This window comes from Haliotis rubra, unplaced genomic scaffold (assembly GCF_003918875.1).
Source record: "Haliotis rubra isolate DU_JTF1 unplaced genomic scaffold, ASM391887v1 Scf480, whole genome shotgun sequence".
NCBI lineage: Eukaryota > Metazoa > Mollusca > Gastropoda > Lepetellida > Haliotidae > Haliotis > Haliotis rubra.
The window spans coordinates 70662-89154 of record NW_025767169.1 but is presented as its reverse complement, the minus strand read 5'-3'; the positions used below and the strand labels follow the sequence as shown (position 1 = coordinate 89154).

Below are 18493 nucleotides of genomic sequence, written 5' to 3'. Positions count from 1 at the left end.
AGTTTTTCGTTTTATGGGGATTTTTTTTCTTTTTTGGGTATACATAACATAATAATTTTTCTGAATATACATAATATATATTATGCAAGCTTAATGATGTTTCATTTTTCATATTTTACCATTTTTATTAGACATATATATTAAAATATCTAGTTTTACAATATAACATGGAGTTTTGAAATTGTATATTTATTGCTTATGAAAAAGACAAAAGAATTCAAATGCCACATGTTGTGACACATGAACATTGATTAAAATTGGGTGGTGTAAAGTAAATTTAAAAATATAATAAGATCTTGCTAATGTTATAATGAAATGAAATAAAACATGAGTCAACGTCATACTTTGATTTATATATGGTGCCGTTTTCGCCCAGACATCAGTAGCCGTTTTCGCCAATATGGTGCCGTTTTCGCCACACAAATTTGGTGCCGTTCTGCTGTGGTGCCGTTTTAGCTATAACCCTTTGAAACGGCACCTATCGAGAAGTTTGGATGAATAGCTTTAGATATTTCGATTGGCGATTAGTTTAATAAACACTGTAACCAATTTGTCATCACATGTAGTGCAGTGTTTATGTAGGCACTGGCAGTGTCATTAAGACAAATATTATGACTAAAGAATATGCCTGTCCAGTTTTCGATCACAAACTGCAAATACACCGTTTCGTGCCGCCCATGTGTCACCTGTCGACTGACGTTCTGTCTCGTAATGCCTCTTAATGATGCCGGTGTATGATTTATACTTATATATTTTTTTAGTATTACTGAGGGGATCCATTCTCTTCCCACGGAGGTTACTTGTCATATCTTCGTAGGAATTAAGATATGACAAGCACAGGGGCTTGTAACGCTAAAAACTGCCATCAAGGCATATACTGTCACTGACGGGGTCTTAGTACTATATATAGTATATGCAGTTTTTAGCGTTACAAGCCCCTGTGATGACAGGTAGCCTCTGTGGGAAGAGAATGGAGGGGATCATGACCCTCTTAAATAGATGTGACCACAATAACTGTGGACTTGCATATACTGATTCATCCAAATGTTACCCCAGGAAAGGGTCAAATAATAATTCTGTTATGACATTACACATAATAAAGTTGAACCACATTTCTGAATAATGCAACCAGTGTAAAATGTTCAGATTTTATGAGACCAGTATTGATGATAAAACTGTTGCTGTTAAATATAATTATAGAATTTTTTTCTTTATTCCAGATAGACACACAGAAATCACAATGACATAACTGTCATTGTGATAAATATGGAGGACCACCCAAAATGCACTGTTACAGGATGTCATGGTGTAGGCATACCAGGGTATAATGGAAGATGTCAAACATGTCATCAACAATTGTCAGAAGTCACTGTCAATAAAGTTTTCACAAAGCTTGAAGGTTTGAACGTGAGACCTGACCCTGTGTGCTTGACTTTGGGCTGTGGTAACCCAAGTACCAGTGTGAGTGGGCTTTGTCTTCAGTGCTACTTAAGTCAGGTTGATAGTGAAGGGAAGGTGGCCACTTTCAAGACGTGTGTTGCAACTGGTTGCAAGGAGTCTGGTTATAGAAAGTTGCAAGGTTTCTGCAGGAGATGTTTTAGTGCTAGTCAGATTATGGATCGGTCAGTAATTAGGAGGTCTTCAGTTGAGAAGGGTCAACAATTATGTACAACACCAAACTGTGAATTTTATGGCCGAAAAGAACAGAATGGACAATGCAGCTGTTGTTTCAAGGACTTCCTGGATAGGGAATCAAAGAGACTTTCAGATTGTTCTGATACTACCAGGAAATCATTAACAAAGAGTCCTTTAGATTGTTCTGAAACTACCAGGAAATCATTAACAAAGAGTCCTGTAGATTGTTCTGAAACTACCAGGAAATCATTAACAAAGAGTCCTTTAGATTGTTCTGAAATTGCTGGGAATTCATCAGCAATGAACCCTGGGATTAAGGACAGCAACTGCAACAAGTGCAGACTCGCCACTGTTCCTCCAGACGTCTATGAACCTATCAACTCAGATGAATTATTTGGCAGTGGAGCTGATGACGGGAAACAGACAGCATTTACAGTCAGCAAACATGATTGTAAGCAGCTGTGTCGTCGGAAATGTGTAGCTGAGTGTGCTCCGTATTGCATGACCTGTTGGGAAGCCTTGAAGCTACAGCCAGTGGAGCAGCAAGCAAGACTGACACAGCATCCTCAAAGTGACCTTCAACCTGCATGTAATCCATCTTCCTCTATGGCAGGGTGTGAGAAGCCTGTGTCCAACTTGACCCTCCCTCCATTACCTGGCTCCACAGAACAAGGTGATGGAACTAAAGCCAGTCCAATGTCACATGATGAAAGTCAGCATGGGAAGAATCCTGAGTCACCACCTTCTGAAACAAGGTCAAGGAAAGGTATTATTACAAGGAATGAGCTGCTTCCAGAAAAATCAACTCAAAAGGGTTCTGACTTACTGAATATGTGGGATAGCCTTGTGGTTAAAGCGTTGGCTCATCACCCCGAAGACCCGGGTTCGATTCCCGACATGGGTACAATGTGTGAGGCCCAATTTCTGGTGTCCCCCGCAATGATGTTGGTGGAATATTGCTAAAAGTGGCGTAAAACTAAACTCACTCACTCCTGAATATGTTAGTTTTGAATTCAGCTAGTTGCAGATCACTTTCACTCTACTGATATCGATGAGTCAAGTCTGTTCAAGAGTTGAGTCATTGTGTATTCATAGGTTTATGCCATGGGAGCCACACCAGTTTACACTTGTTAGAGTGCTACGCATTGTTCCTGATCTAATCTTCCAGTTGTCAGATTTCCATCTTGTGGAAGCTATGGTGTCTGAGTGGGTTAGATCATTGACTTTGTGTGTGGGTGATTTGATGCTGTTTAAACCCTGGATGGGACTCAACCTCCCAAAAGTACTAGAATCTGTCTTTACTGAGAGTATGTAATCCCCAAAATATTACATATGTTACAATTAAGTCATCACAACAATAAACATATATTGATGCATTTGAAAAAATTGTCATGGAATCCATTTTATGTGTAAAAACAAGTTAAGTTTGATAGGCAATGAAATAGGTCACTATTGAGGAGGACAAGAAAACTTGACCATCTTCTCTGCCTTCTACTTGTTCATCCCAATTTCAAGGTTGTCAAGGGTTCATGAGACCCATGAACATCTGGGTTAGAATTAGTCTTCAGCAACCCATGCTTGTCATCTTATCCCATTTGCACAAATTGATGCTCATGTGGTTGATCACTGGATTGTCTAGACGAGACCCGATTATATTATAATAATTATTATGATAATGACACCCATAATAAACCCCTCATTTTTGGAGGTTTGATGAATATAATGATAACAGCCTTTTAGTCTGTATTTCCAATTTGATAGGTACCTATCTAAACATGAGGTGTTCAAACACAGATGTGATACTCAGTTCAAGTGCATACCTCGTGGCACTTTGTACAGAAGCTAGAATTAAACCTGCTTGCCTGCAGAACGATTGGTACTTTCTCTGGTGTCATTGGTTTAAGGGTGATCCAGCTGATCGTAAAAGGCCAGAAAAGAAGAAAATAGGTCTGAAGTTTGTACCCCAGGATATAGCTGACTTCAACAAGGTCTGCTCCTCTGGTGTCATCATCTGCTTGTGGAATAAGCACAACATTGATAATGGTAAATGCTTTAAGTTTTTCATATATTTCCAGTTTCCAGTTATGGTGTGACATATATTGCAGATATAGCAGGGTGGGTCCTCCTGTAGTTGACATTATTACCATGTTAGATTGAGTTGTGGTCATGTGGCTCATAATTGATAAAACATTCACAACAACACCACTGTCATCCCCTTTCAGCTGTAAAACTCTATACTTATCCCCCCTTTCAGCTCCAATCTCATTCATTTTCGCACCGCCCCTGTGGTGTAGTGGTTAGAGTGTCCGCCCCGAGAGTGGAAGGTCATGGGTTCGATCCCCGACCGCGTCATACCAAAAGACGTTAATATATGGTACTTGTTGGTCCCTGCCTGGTGCTTGGTATTAATGGGTACAACAAGGACTGGTCGCCTCGGAGTCAGTATAATGTGTCTGAGTGGGGTATTCATGCTTCACTGCGGCATGGTATCTCAGTGGGCTAGCACTATAAAACCAGCTTAAGTCTGGGCTAGTACAAATCGCCGCACATACACATACATAAGCATGCACGTGGTCATATGAGCTAAATATTCTCAAGAACAACGTTAAACCCAATTTCACCTCACCTCACCTCATTCAGTTTCTTTCAGGAACACATCCTCTGTTTGAGAAGATTGGAGAGGTTATTGAAACCAGTCGTCTTAAGGAATTCAGTAAGTACCCAAAGTGTAAAACATCCATTAGTTGAATCCCTAAAGGTAAGACAGTGGTTGAAAAACTTTCTTTCATGTGAAGTGAAGTGATAACTTGTTTACTGTATTTGAGGAATTCAGCGATGAGAATTTTCCATGGATTGTGCTGGGATCATTCTTGTGAATCGTCTAAACCTGTGACCCCCACCTCATTTTCCTCTTTTTTCACTTATACCTACTCTCATCCCTGGGAATTAAGTCTTCTACTCTTATAATGTGTACCTGACCCACATTTAAACACACTTCATTGCTGTGGAAAAACAATGTTTGGCTATCCTTGCCTTGCTGTGTCAAATATCCAGATATCTTGGGAGTTACAATATGGTCCCGCTGGGTTAGTAATATGGAGGATGACTTCATTATGAAAATATGTTAGTTATACCCAAATTCATAAATCAAACTTAATTCAACATTGTGTATTGTGTGATGCCCATTTCTGGTGTCCCCCCACCGTGATATTGCTGGAATATTGCTAATAGCGGCGTAAAACCCAACTCACTCACTCAACATTGTGTAGTTTTATTAAGCATACTTATGCAGTGTGAGAAATTTACGCTGGTCCTGTGGTCCCTGGCTAGTAAAAATTCATCAGGACCACAAAATGATAAGTTTGCAGTGGTCCTAGTGGCCAGTGAAGTTTGTATTGATAGTTAAGTAAATCTACGAATGTTATTTTGGACCAGTGAAATACAGACAGGACCTCTAATTGTCCACTCACTGGTTCTGTGGTCTAGTGAGAAAATTTGAAAGGTTTCTTTCCCTGCTTATGCGAAATAAGCGGCCATGGCTCAGTGAATATGGTACATATAAACACCTTGTCTTTTACAGGAACATGTCTACAACATGACCAGGTGGTTGCCACTGATGGAGGGAAATCAACAGCTGCCCTTTGTCGTCCACTGTAAATACCACCCTGTGACCAGGAGACAGGTGGCCAGTGCCCTGGTCAGATGCCTCGAGTTTGTTGAAGCGAGCAAGAAGATAAAGACCATATTTCCAGTCAAGTTCTCTGGTAGGAAATTGTTGCTTTTTAGTAATCCATTCTTATGGTCCCTAAGGTAGATAAGTTCTTCACCAGGGGTCTGTGACCAAAGTTTGCAAATATTCCCAAAAATGGAACTAACATTTCGGATTCTGGTAATTGTAAGTCATTATTATGGCTTTCCAACAGTGACAACAGCACCAGAGAAAATGTCTTCTATGCTGTTAGTACACTATTGATCTAAATTCTTAAATACCTTTGAATGACCATGATAAAAAGGAATTTTTAATATCCCGATTTTGGACAGTCACTGCTGCAATGTATGCATGGGGGATGCTCAAATGGGAATAGGGAAACTACATGTAATTGATACTGACAGTTGAATTCACTCTCAAGATCAAACAATAGTGACTACATGTACTTTTGTTCATGATGTCTCAAGAAGTGTTTACTTTTAGAAGATGAAACATTTGTACACATCAAGGTCAAGGTTATTGACATGATCATTCCAACTCAGATTGTAATTGACGGAGTTGATGGGTGAGGAATTTGTTTCTATTATTAGACTATTTGTACCAATATGGAGATCGGACCCTGGAATGTTAGTTTGGTGTCATTAGATTGGATTTGCCTATTGCATAAGTGTTATACAGATAGCTTGTGATTTTCTGTCATAAACCTGTGTTAGGCATGTGATACATGTGGTCTCACCTTAGGCAAGTGAGTTGGTCAAACGTGACTGTTCATCCTGCAGAAAATGGGTACCGGTGGGTTAAGTCATGTGACTATCAACCTTCTAGCGCCTCACAGGCAGCTTGGGTTATCCGGGGTAATGATGATCAGGTTGTGTGTTAGCGTTTTGAACATGTGCCTTGTACATGGAAAAGGTGCATTATAAATTCATAATTATTATTATTATTAGGCATGGGTTTGTTGAAAGTGTATCATGTGACTGGACACTGACATGAAGAAATGACATTAGATACTTGCCTGTGGTAGCACTGTAGAGTTACACACTCAGACACAGACTCAGACACACACAAACATACAGGCACATTGCACACGCACACACGCATGCATACACATAAAAGAAGACAATGCCAAACATGATTTCAAGACTAAATTTGATTTCCAGAAATTATGAATTTATTCTGACATTTGTATTTTAATTTCCAACACATTTTCTCTTCTTTTCCCCCAAACTTAATAAGCATATAGCGTCGCTGGTTTCTATGTTCACACAAATCTGTTGTCTGATTTCCAGATGACCTTTGTGCCAACCTAGATGTGGTGATACCTGCTACCATGTATGCTATATCCAACATCCAGAAGTCCACAAATTACACACAGAACCTGGACAAGTTCTACTTATATGTTGCCAATGAGAGCATTGCAACACAGTGCAAACAGAAGCATCGAGAGATACTGGCTGACAAGGAGAGCAGACAGCGTTCTCAAAGCAGACGTCAAAGTAGGTTGGGTTGTCCTTCCGTCGCCCTGTAGACTCTGTCGTCTATAATGCTCTAATCGTCTTGTACACACCTATACCTGTTGTCATGTACTTGTAGAATACTAAATGAGATCCTGTGTAATACAAAGCTTGAAACAGTTCATAGTTTCAAAATCTGCTGAGCAAATTCCTGCACTTTAGCTCTACATAGAAACTTCAACTTTATAATCATTAAATTTTTACTTTCTTCTATAACCAGGACCAATACTATAACTTTTTGAAAGCAGATTTGAATTGGAATTTCCATCATAAATTAGATGAATGTTATGAATATAGTATTTCACTGTCCATTTCATACCAGTAATATCAATATATGCATTTCAATACTGTCATTGTATTCATACCAGCACTGACATGTACGTACTTGTACTGTCATTGTACACATTTCAGTACTGTCATTGTATTCATTCCAGTACTGACATGTACGTACTTGTACTGTCATTGTACACATTTCAGTACTGTCATTGTATCCATACCAGCACTGACATGTACCTACTTGTACTGTCATTGTACACATTTCAGTACTGTCATTGTATTCATACCAGTACTGACACTTACATACCAGTACTATCATTGTACACATATCAGTACTGTCATTGTATTCATACCAGTACTGACCCATACATACTTGTACTATCATTGTACATTTTTCAATACTGTCATTGTATTCATACCAGTACTGACACGTACAATTTTTCCTTATCCTGACTCATGCTTATTGCTTGTCTCCCTTTCCTTCCGAATGCTAGTAGAACACTTGAATCCCCTTTTTGAAGCTCCCTCCAAAAAAGCGGACGTAAAATCACTTACCAGGAGTCATCTCCCTTCACAGGTTTTGGCGGGAAACGGCGCCACCTGTCTCCCATGCTCCTCACTCTCTCCTAATTGGAGAGAGCACCTGGTCCCCTATACGGCATTATATCCTTTTATTATTTAGGCCTTTCTTCTCCAGCTGTTAAAGGCTTTAGTTAACGTTTACCTACAAATTTCTACGGAATTAATTCTGTTTTATCACTTTTTTACGTGACTGTTCACATTGTTTACAATTGATGAAATCTTGTTCTGTTTGTCGGTATCGATTGTCTGCTGTTGATCCACATAACCTATGTCCTAATTGCAAGCCCGTATGTTTATCTGACTCTTGTTGTCAGTTGTGTTTTCACCTGTCTGATATTGCATTTTACAAATATTCATATTATCTGTCTAGACGTGCAAAGGACAGGTCCAGACGAGATTTACACGACATGGCTAAACCGGCTAAGCTTGCAGAGGACCGGCAGTTGGTGTCTGCGCAGATTCACCATTCCAGTGGTCTACCGGGGTTGTCTACGGAGGAGGTTGCCGCCATAGACAACGCTGGCTCGAGGAAGAGGTCATCTACATCTGATAATTCCTCATCGCAGTCTAAGAAGACTAGGGCATCATCTTCCCAGAGGAAGAAGTCATTACAACTAAGACTTCGCCGAAGTCTCCACATGGGGCAACGCGAGAAAACGAGGTCTTTTTCAGCTGAGATCGTCCCTCTGGAAGAAATAGATGTCTATGATGAGCCACCCATCCTCATCCCTGAGATCACATCTAAGAAGAAGACGAAGACGTCTTCTACAGTGACCACGCAGGACAACCTTTCAATGCAGACGTTCGGCACAGAGGGTCAACGCCGGAAGAAGCCTCATCCGCCTCAGATGCATCGTCATTACAACAGACAACGCAGACCTTCAAACCGGGCTCCTTTATGCAGCAATTTACCCAACAGATGTTGGATCTGATGGAGCAACGGTTCGCACGCGAGAGAGCTGCGACGAACCCGAGTGAAGGTCAACTGAGCTGCACACCACGTCCGTTGGGAACCAACGTCCTGCAGAGCGTACAGGAAGATTCCAGCTCGACTACAGCGTCCGCACGAATACCTGGCAGCCATACCAACGTGGAACCTGCACCAACTACATTCGGCGGAAGGACTAGACGTTCGCCGAACCCACGTAGATCATCATCGACGTCAGATACGGACGTTCGTCACGAACCTGCACGTAACGGTTCGTTACCATGGAGAAGAGAATCAACACCCACACAAAGGCATAGAGATTCGTCACAAGACTCCAACCCTCGACAAAGCCGTTCACCTACATGCAGGTTCGCGCGAAGGCGCACACGATCATCTCTATCTCCACGCAGGTCCCCACGAAGGAAGTCACGAACACATTCACGAACGTATGGTTCACCACGCAGGTCGCCTTACAGATCACCACGCAGGTCACCACACAGATCGTCTTACAGATCACTTTACAGATCTCCTCGTTCAGACGACAATAGAAGACATCCATCCTCAGAGCAGGAAGATGACGGCGGAATTATATTTTCCGAGTCGGAAATCAAGTCATGGATGGCCAACGGTTTGGAACTCGCATCACCCTCTAAGGAGACCAACGAAGCACTATCGTACTTGATGGTGAATGATGATATAGACACACTCATGATGCCACCTATCGACCCTGTCTTAAACGTTCCAGACAACCTCAGCACAGCCTTCAAGAAGGCAACTAAATACCAGACTCAGAGTATTCCGTCGTTCAACGCTAAGAAGTTCTCTCTACACCATATGGAACCCTTTATGAAGGCTCCAGAGATAGATGAGAATTATAAGATCATCAACGACACTCGGACGAAATCTTACAAGATAGAAGATAAAAAGCTGGCACATTTAGACACAGTAACCAGACGAATCTTCTTCGGCCTAGCCAGGTCAAGAGCTATCAATGAGACCCTCATCTCGAAGTTTAAGAATTCAACTTCAGAGGAAGATCGAATGATTTATTCAGCTCTACTTACACAGAAAAAGGATCATCAGTTCATGTCTGAACACCTATCATCCATTTCTGCAGGCTTAACATTATCAAGAAGGCAAGGACTACTAGCTTCCTGTACTTGGAGTGAGAAATTTACCAAGACACTGTACAGAGCTCCTTGGTCAGCACCATCCATTTTTACAGGAGAAATTGATGAAGTCGCCAAAGAAGTCGCTAAAGGTCTCCTCACGTCAGCTCAAGACATGACGCACAGAGGGAGACTACAACTGCGTCCACTACAGAGATTTGTGAACGCTCACTTACACAGTCTGGATCCCTTCAAAATACCAGACAGACTAAAACCATACCTACTATGGTGGACTCAGAAGTCGAATGTTTGCGGCGGAAATTACTTAATAGAGCCGGAGTGCAACGTCCACCTCTACGTAGATGCATCACTGCAAGGATGGGGAGCACACCTCGACAACGAAGTGGCCGCCGGGAAATGGTCGAAACAAGAAATGAATCTGCATATCAACATGCTAGAGATGAAAGCAGTAGTAAATGCCCTACTACATTGGTCTAACATACTAAGAAATGCAAAATTGATGATCCATACGGACAACTCAACAGTGGCGTTCTACGTAAACAAACAAGGATCAACAAGATCTTGGAATCTTCTAGACCTCAGCTTTCAACTATTCAACATAATAGACAATCTGAACATTTATGTGAAAGCATGTCACATTCCGGGAGCCAGGAATGTAATAGCAGATGCTCTATCTCGACCACATCAACCATCCCAAACAGAATGGATGTTACATCCACAAGCATTCAGATGCATCATACAGACGATAGGATCTCCACTCGTAGACCTATTTGCCACAAGATTCAACAATCAACTGGCAACATTCGTCTCTCCAATTCCCGATCCGCAAGCATGGGCGACAGACGCTCTAAGCATCCCATGGGAAGGACTAAATGCGTACGCGTCTGCCTGATTTTCTGTAATACCTGTGGTATTAACGCTGGCAGAGGGAACGCATACGCGTTTAGTCCTTCCCGCCACCAGCGTTAATACCACAAGTATTACAGAAAATCAGGCAGACAAACAATCTACAATTGATTTTGGTCGCGCCTTACTGGCCGGCAAGAACGTGGCTTCCCATTCTCTAACAAGAACTCGGAAAACCAACAATACAACTTCCAGTTTGGTCGAACCTACTAATTCATCCTCACATCAAGCAAGTTCACAAATATCCCAGATCATTCCACCTACATGTATGGAACGTATCACGCGACTTGCTTGTCGAAAAGAGGATACTCCGACAGAGCAGCGAAAGCAGTTACACTAGCTTTACGCAGATCTACTCGTGAACTTGTATGACGACAAGTGGCAAAGCTTTGAGAAATATGCATCGAGGAAAGGTTTCACAGCAGTGAAAGCAACACATCCTCAAGTGGCGGAATATCTTTGTCATCTCAGACAAATAAAGAGATTAAAAGGTTCGACATTATCTACATACCTAGCGACTCTCAGCTCAGTTATCACTATGAAGACAAGAATGAAACTGACGACAGTGCCAGAGTTACTGGCCTTGCTACGCTCTTTTAAACTGGAAGACCAACAAAGGAAATTTAAAGCGCCGGCTTGGGATCTCAACGTGGTGTTACGACATCTCACCAGTGATGCGTACGAACCACTAGAAAGAACTTCTTACGAATTTCTTACACAGAAAACGCTATTTCTGATCGCCTTGGCAACAGCGGCGCGGATGTCAGAAATACATGCTCTGGACTTCGAACAAATACGTTTTGACACACGTCGCAACATAGTTCATCTAGGATTGAGATGGGATTTCATAGCTAAGAATCAACTGCCAGGTCAACCGGACAGACAATTCCACATCCCAGCATTATCTACAATCCTTGGTCCACAGGATATACAAGACTTATCTCACGTACTAAGATATCAGTTTGGATGAGAGCAATCATACTACGAGCCTACAAGGCAGCAGGACTTGAGCCTCCACGAGCCTCCAACCCGCACGAAGTTAGAGCATTGGCATCTACACTCGCTCTACATGGAAACTGCTTAATATCCACGATCATGGAAGGGTGTTTTTGGAAATCGGAGACAGTGTTTGCTAACCACTACCTCAGAGACATCGCTACCGAGGGCGTCTCCGGTATCCACCAGTTTGGGCCTCTGGTTGTAGCACAACAGCTGACGGTCCCGCAAAGGCGCTGAGATGTATCTCGCCCTTTTACCGCATGTCATGCAAAGCTCGTACTCCATGTACTCGTCTAGAACAGACTAGCATGAATATTGGACCCTGTACTTGTAAGGAATTATTTGTACAAGGATAGGGTTACTGCTCCACTTGATATGAACATCAAGAGTTGGAGTTATTGAAATCCACATGTACGGTTAAAGAAGAGTTTGATATATTGTGGTCCCCACAATTTACCAGATAAAATTCGACATATGGATCAACAGCAGCAGCAGTGCCATTAAAAGTTCCCATGGGGGTTAAATAGGACGTAAATTCATCACTAAGGAATCCAGAAGTGGCTTGACCCACCACCAATTCCGTCGGATTCTACAAGCAATAAGCATGAGTCAGGATAAGGAAAAATATGTAATTTTCTGAATAAAATGGATATTTTATACTTATCCTGACTCATGAGGTGAGCCCTCCCAACCTCCCCTCATGGCACTCTGGATTTCCCAGTAAATCAGTGTGTCGGGCTGTAAAATATGGAGAGAGTGAGGAGCATGGGAGACGGGTGCACCGTTTCCCGCCAAAACCTGTGAAGGGAGATGACTCCTGGTAACTGATTTTACGTCCGCTTATTTTAAGGGAGCTTCAAAAAGGGGATTCAAGTGTTCCACTAGCATTCGGAAGGAAAGGGAGACAAGCAATAAGCATGAGTCAGGATAAGTATAAAATATCAATTTTATTCAGAAAATTACATTTCCAGTACTATCATTGTACACATATCAGTACTGTCATTGTATTCATACCAGTACTGACACGTACATACCAGTACTATCATTGTACACATGTCAATGCTGTCATTGTATTGATACCAGTACTGACCCATACATATTTGTACTATCATTGTCATTGTATGCATACCAGTACTATTATTTTGTATTTCAGAATGTCACAAATGCAAGACAAATCCAGCATGTAAGATCATATACTTCAACCTAAAGTCTTGTCTAAACTTCACAAAACACACCTAAAGATAATTCTTGGGATGCCAAAGAAGAAATGAGAATGTTACTTCAGAGTTGATTAGCAGGCTTTAAACACTACCAGATAATGTATATTGTTTTCAATGTTGCGCACGTACGAGTTTCATTACAATATGTCATTTACTTTTAATGAAAAGTTCAGAAGCCTTGAAAAGCTCACGAGAGGTAATAGAGAAAAACAATGTGTGAAGCCCATTTCTGGTGTCCCCCGCCATGATGTTGCTGGAATTTTGCTAACACCTGTGTAAAACCAAACTCAGTCAGTAATAGAGAAAAATGTGATTTGTTTTGGCTGCACACGATTATGTTACTACGTTCATACCAGTAGTAGTACTACACAAAAGAATTACAGGACACCTGATTTTATAATATGACTTTGATCTGTCATAAAACATTCATGATGATTATGAAAAAATCAGTGTTCCTCAGCTCCTTTTGAGAGCTACATTTAGAAGACATTGACAGTTTTATTTTCTAAATGTTCACATATATCGTCAACAAACAGTAGTGTTGTCCCAACTAAAATATGTCAATCAAAGTTTGGTTCCTTAGCTAGATCAAACGTAAATACAAATTGTTGTTTAGAAGGTAGTTTAACTTCATTCTTTTCACAAATACCCATGAGAGTCTCATTTGCAGTGTAACGTGCTAGCAACCCTCTCACTAAAACAAGTGAAGGATGAACACAGAATGTTATTGTAATTATATGTGTCCTGTTTTCTTCAGCGAAATTGAAGCCTCTGCCTCTGTCTGGTTCATGCAAGGATGAGTGTGCTGTGTTTTGTATCCAGTGCTTGCAGGAGGGACGACACAATCAGCTTGACTGCCCCAACCACGGCCCATGCTTCTCTCCTATAGGTGAGATGTAACAATGGCATTTGACCACTTTCTAAATGGCATTTGTGTATTCCTAGCGTATTGTCATTCATCTTTTATGAATATATATTTCAGTGTTAACTCTTGACCTTGAACTGGTCAGTACTGTGAGTTCTTAATGTCAGGGGCATTGGGGTAGCCTAGTGGTTAAAGCGTCCACTTGTCACGCTGAAGACCCGGGTTCGATTCCCCACATGGGTACAATGTATGAAGCCTGTGTCTGGTGTCCCCCGCCATGGTGGATATAGCAAACTGATGGATATAGCAAACTGATGGATATACCAGACTGATGGATATACCAGACTGATGGATATACCAAACTGATGGATATACCAAACTGATGGTTATAGCAAACTGATGGTTATAGCAAACTGATGGATATACCAAACTGATGGATATACCAGACTGATGGATATACCAGACTGATGGATATAAAAACTGATGGATATACCAAACTGATGGATATAGCAGACTGATGGATATACCAAACTGATGGATATAGCAAACTGATGGATATAGCAAACTGATGGATATAGCAAACTGATGGATATACCAAACTGATGGTTATAGCAAACTGATGGTTATAGCAAACTGATGGATATAGCAAACTGATGGATATAACAGACTGATGGATATACCAAACTGATAGATATAGCAAACTGATGGATATAACAGACTGATGGATATACCAAACTGATGGTTATAGCAAACTGATGGATATACCAAACTGATGGATATAGCAAACTGATGGATATAGCAAACTGATGGATATAACAGACTGATGGATATACCAAACTGATAGATATAGCAAACTGATGGATATAACAGACTGATGGATATACCAAACTGATGGATATACCAAACTGATGGATATAGCAAACTGATGGATATAACAAACTGACTGATGGATATACCAAACTGATAGATATAGCAAACTGATGGATATAACAGACTGATGGATATAGCAAACTGATGGTTATAGCAAACTGATGTATATACCAAACTGATGGATATAGCAAACTGATGGTTATAGCAAACTGATGGTTATAGCAAACTGATGGATATAGCAAACTGATGGATATAAAGGACTGATGGATATACCAAACTGATGGATATACCAAACTGATGGTTATACCAAACTGATGGTTATAGCAAACTGATGGATATACCAAACTGACAGATATACCAAACTGATGGATATAGCAAACTGATGGTTATAGCAAACTGATGGATATACCAAACTGATGGATATAGCAAATTGATGGTTATAGCAAACTGATGGTTATAGCAAACTGATGGATATAGCAAACTGATGGATATACCAGACTGAAGGATATACCAGACTGATCGATATACCAGACTGATGGATATACCAAACTGATGGATATACCAAACTGATGGATATAGCAAACTGATGGTTATAGCAAACTGATGGATATACCAGACTGATGGATATACCAGACTGATGGATATACCAAACTGATGGATATACCAAACTGATGGATATAACAGACTGATGGATATACCAAACTGATGGATATACCAAACTGATGGATATAACAGACTGTTGGATATACCAAACTGATCGATATACCAGACTGATGGATATAAAAACTGATGGATATAACATAATGATGGATATACCAAACTGACCGATATAACAAACTGATGGATATAACAAACTGATGGATATAACAGACTGATGGATATACCAAACTGATGGATATACCAAACTGATGGATATAACAGACTGTTGGATATACCAAACTGATCGATATACCAGACTGATGGATATAAAAACTGATGGATATAACATAATGATGGATATACCAAACTGACCGATATAACAAACTGATGGATATAACAAACTGATGGATATAACAGACTGATGGATATGACAAACTGGGTTATTTTGTTGTGGCCTCCAGCTATATATTATAGTCAAAATGTGTACCGTATATGACCGTCTATAAGATGACCCCATGGATAAGCCGACCCCCAAACTTGACCCTCAAAATCAGTGTCAAAATCATATCTCTCATGGATAGGCCGCCCCCCCGCGATGGCCAACAGAGACCAAAGTACCCGGTAAGTATGTTCCATCAACGACGAGACACCATTATGAGAATATTACATAATAAAGATTACTGGTGTTTACCTTTTTTTAACGATCAGCGTAAGTGTTGGTGAGAATATTACATAATAAAGATTACCGGTGTATTGTGGCAACATGTGTTTGTGTTCCTTTTTATATCCCGACGATCATTGCTTGCATCAACAACGAGATGCCATTTTGTGAAATCGGTGAGTATGGAAATGTGAACCCAAGAGAAAAAGTACCATCGGTAAATAAAAACTGAAGTCAACTTTTGTTTCAAAATGTATTATTTAAGTGTCCATATTTCATCTATATATATATGACAATAAGAAAAATAGTCCACTAACAATAAACACTGACATTTCTGCAAGAGAGTTCTGAGATTTCCACAAGTCATCGGCCGTAAATCCATCAAATTCCGTGTCACTGTCCTCGCCAGCCAGTTCCGTCCACGCTAATTCGTTGGTTGTATCATCATAGTAATCATCCAGATTGTCACAAATAAGCACATCTTCTTCTTCTTTTTTTTCGGTTTTAGTCCAGAAATTCCTTGAACAAAGCATCGTCCTCGGATCCGTCCATCGCATTTGAAATGCCACACTTCAAGAACGAATTCTTAATCATGATGGTGGGAATTTCGGTCCACGAGTCCCTGACCCATCTTGCTACTTCGTGGAGTGGAGCCTACAGACTGCTATTTTTGGTCCTTAAAATTCGGCCTATAGACGGTCATATACGGTATAACGAATTACAGTCGAAACAAACTAAAATTAGCTGTACCTTTGAGTTTGTTATTACCATAGTTATTACTGTAATTTATGAAATTTTTACAGGTCACCAGAATACATTTGCATTACTTGTCGCTGGGTACGACAAAAGAGAAAATGTGGCCAAACTGTTTGTTGCTGATGTGCGGGACATGGAGAAGACATTATTGGACGAAACTGTGATTGGCATCAGGTGAGAGGACTGTTTTTATCATGCATCAGTGATACCGTCGTTAAACATGTGATGTATATATTAGAGCGACATAACAAATAGTCACTTGTTTCTGTGACTAGGATGACTTTTTTCAAGAAATAGAATTTCTAGCCAAGTGTGTTTCTGTATCATAAATATACAGTAGTAATAAAAATTGTTTCAATATATATTATATGGTAGACAATGATAATAATCTATTACATGTATAATGTCATTCTTATAAAAGAGGTGTTTAAGACTTTTCGCTCAAAGATATAGCTTTGTAGAGCATGTATGTGTACAATGTTTGAGTGAACTTCCTCATATATTATATCGTGCCAAATGCCTTGCAGCTATGTTTGTTGCCATGTTTTGCAACAAACTGGGAAACCTGTATCTAAACATGTCATGAACATTAGGCTTTAATTGAGCAATTTGGCATCCCACTAATGTGTGCAGCTTGAAAGGTTTTCCTGCTAGGTGACCTCATTTGCATATCTGTTGGATCATGATACCAAATTTATCTTCAGATCAATAACATAAGCCTTTATATGATTTTTGGGTTTATGGCTTATGATACCCCTAAATAATGAAATATTTCTCCCCAACTACCAACTCTGTAAAGGATATACATGGTGGTAAGAATACTTCATTAAGAGTGTCTCCTTTAGTTTCGATCACCCCAGAATGCCTTGTTTGCTCTGGGACATAAGGTTCTTCAAGTTGTAGTTACTTTGTGATAGGACAACAATTGATTGTCGTTCAGTGTTTGATATGAAGGTATGTATGGTTAGAATGAGTAGGATATTACGTTAACTATGTGTTCATATTCTTCTTACAAAATTTATATTCTGGCCTCATATTCCAGAACATTTCAGGTAAGGAGTGAAAGAGTATGATTTTATGCCACTTTTAGCAATATTTGTGCAATAGCATCACTGGGGACACCAGAAATGGGCTTCACACAATGTACCCATAATTGGAATCGAACCCAGGTGTGCCGGGTGATCGCTTTAACCACTGTGCTACCCTAACACCCCTACTGTGTAAGAAGTTCACGTTGATTCACACATTCCTCTAACAACAAAACACCTACTTGTTAAGAGATTCAATGAGTGTAAGTGGACCACTTGGTCGGAGGCACAATGAGTGAACGTTTTAACCACTAGGCCACCCCATCGCCCCTTCAGGTAAGGAACCATTCTTCATAGCTATATGTTTTCCTTATTCCTTGGACTGTCACTCCAGTCTGAACAACAAATTGTCAAAGTCTACCTGGGCTAAAAGAGCTTTATAGGGATGTCTGAGTGCTAATATTGTCTTGTCTGTCCATAGGAAAGAGAACATCCAAGTCGTACAGACAGAAACTCCTGCAAAAAGGATGACATGAAAACAAAACTCATGGATGCTTTCAAATATTTCGAGAAAGGTTCTGGGAAAGACAAGGACCATGCAAGGTTCTATTTCTACTATTCTGGACATAACACAGACACAAAAAAGTTAAGATGGGAGACAGAACAAATGACATTACTCCTAAGGAATTGAAAGAGGAGCTGAAAAAGTTACATGTTGAAAGCATAATCATCATCCTTGACTGTTGCTACAGTGCAGGAGTTGACGTGATTCCAG

The 18493-nt window shown here is 40.3% G+C and overlaps 1 protein-coding gene across 1 annotated transcript; it reads left to right on the top strand.

Annotated features, from left to right (window-relative positions):
• The first annotated feature begins 534 nt into the window (after nt 1-534).
• LOC124291061 lies at nt 535-18254 on the top strand. The gene is made up of 10 exons (XM_046727963.1): nt 535-732; nt 1221-2401; nt 3540-3678; nt 4286-4348; nt 5216-5399; nt 6634-6840; nt 12833-12862; nt 13657-13788; nt 16738-16864; nt 18200-18254. Exons 3-10 carry the CDS (start codon nt 3676-3678, stop codon nt 18252-18254), a joined length of 801 nt encoding a protein of 266 aa, XP_046583919.1. The 5' UTR covers nt 535-732; nt 1221-2401; nt 3540-3675.
• Nucleotides 18255-18493: the final 239 nt, after the last annotated feature.

Coding starts and splice junctions, on each gene's coding strand:
- LOC124291061 (XM_046727963.1), top strand. Junction 5,400..6,633: donor ATTTCCAGTCAAGTTCTCTG/GTAGGAAATTGT, acceptor TCTGATTTCCAG/ATGACCTTTGTGCCAACCTA. Junction 16,865..18,199: donor GAAACTGTGATTGGCATCAG/GTGAGAGGACTG, acceptor GTCTGTCCATAG/GAAAGAGAACATCCAAGTCG.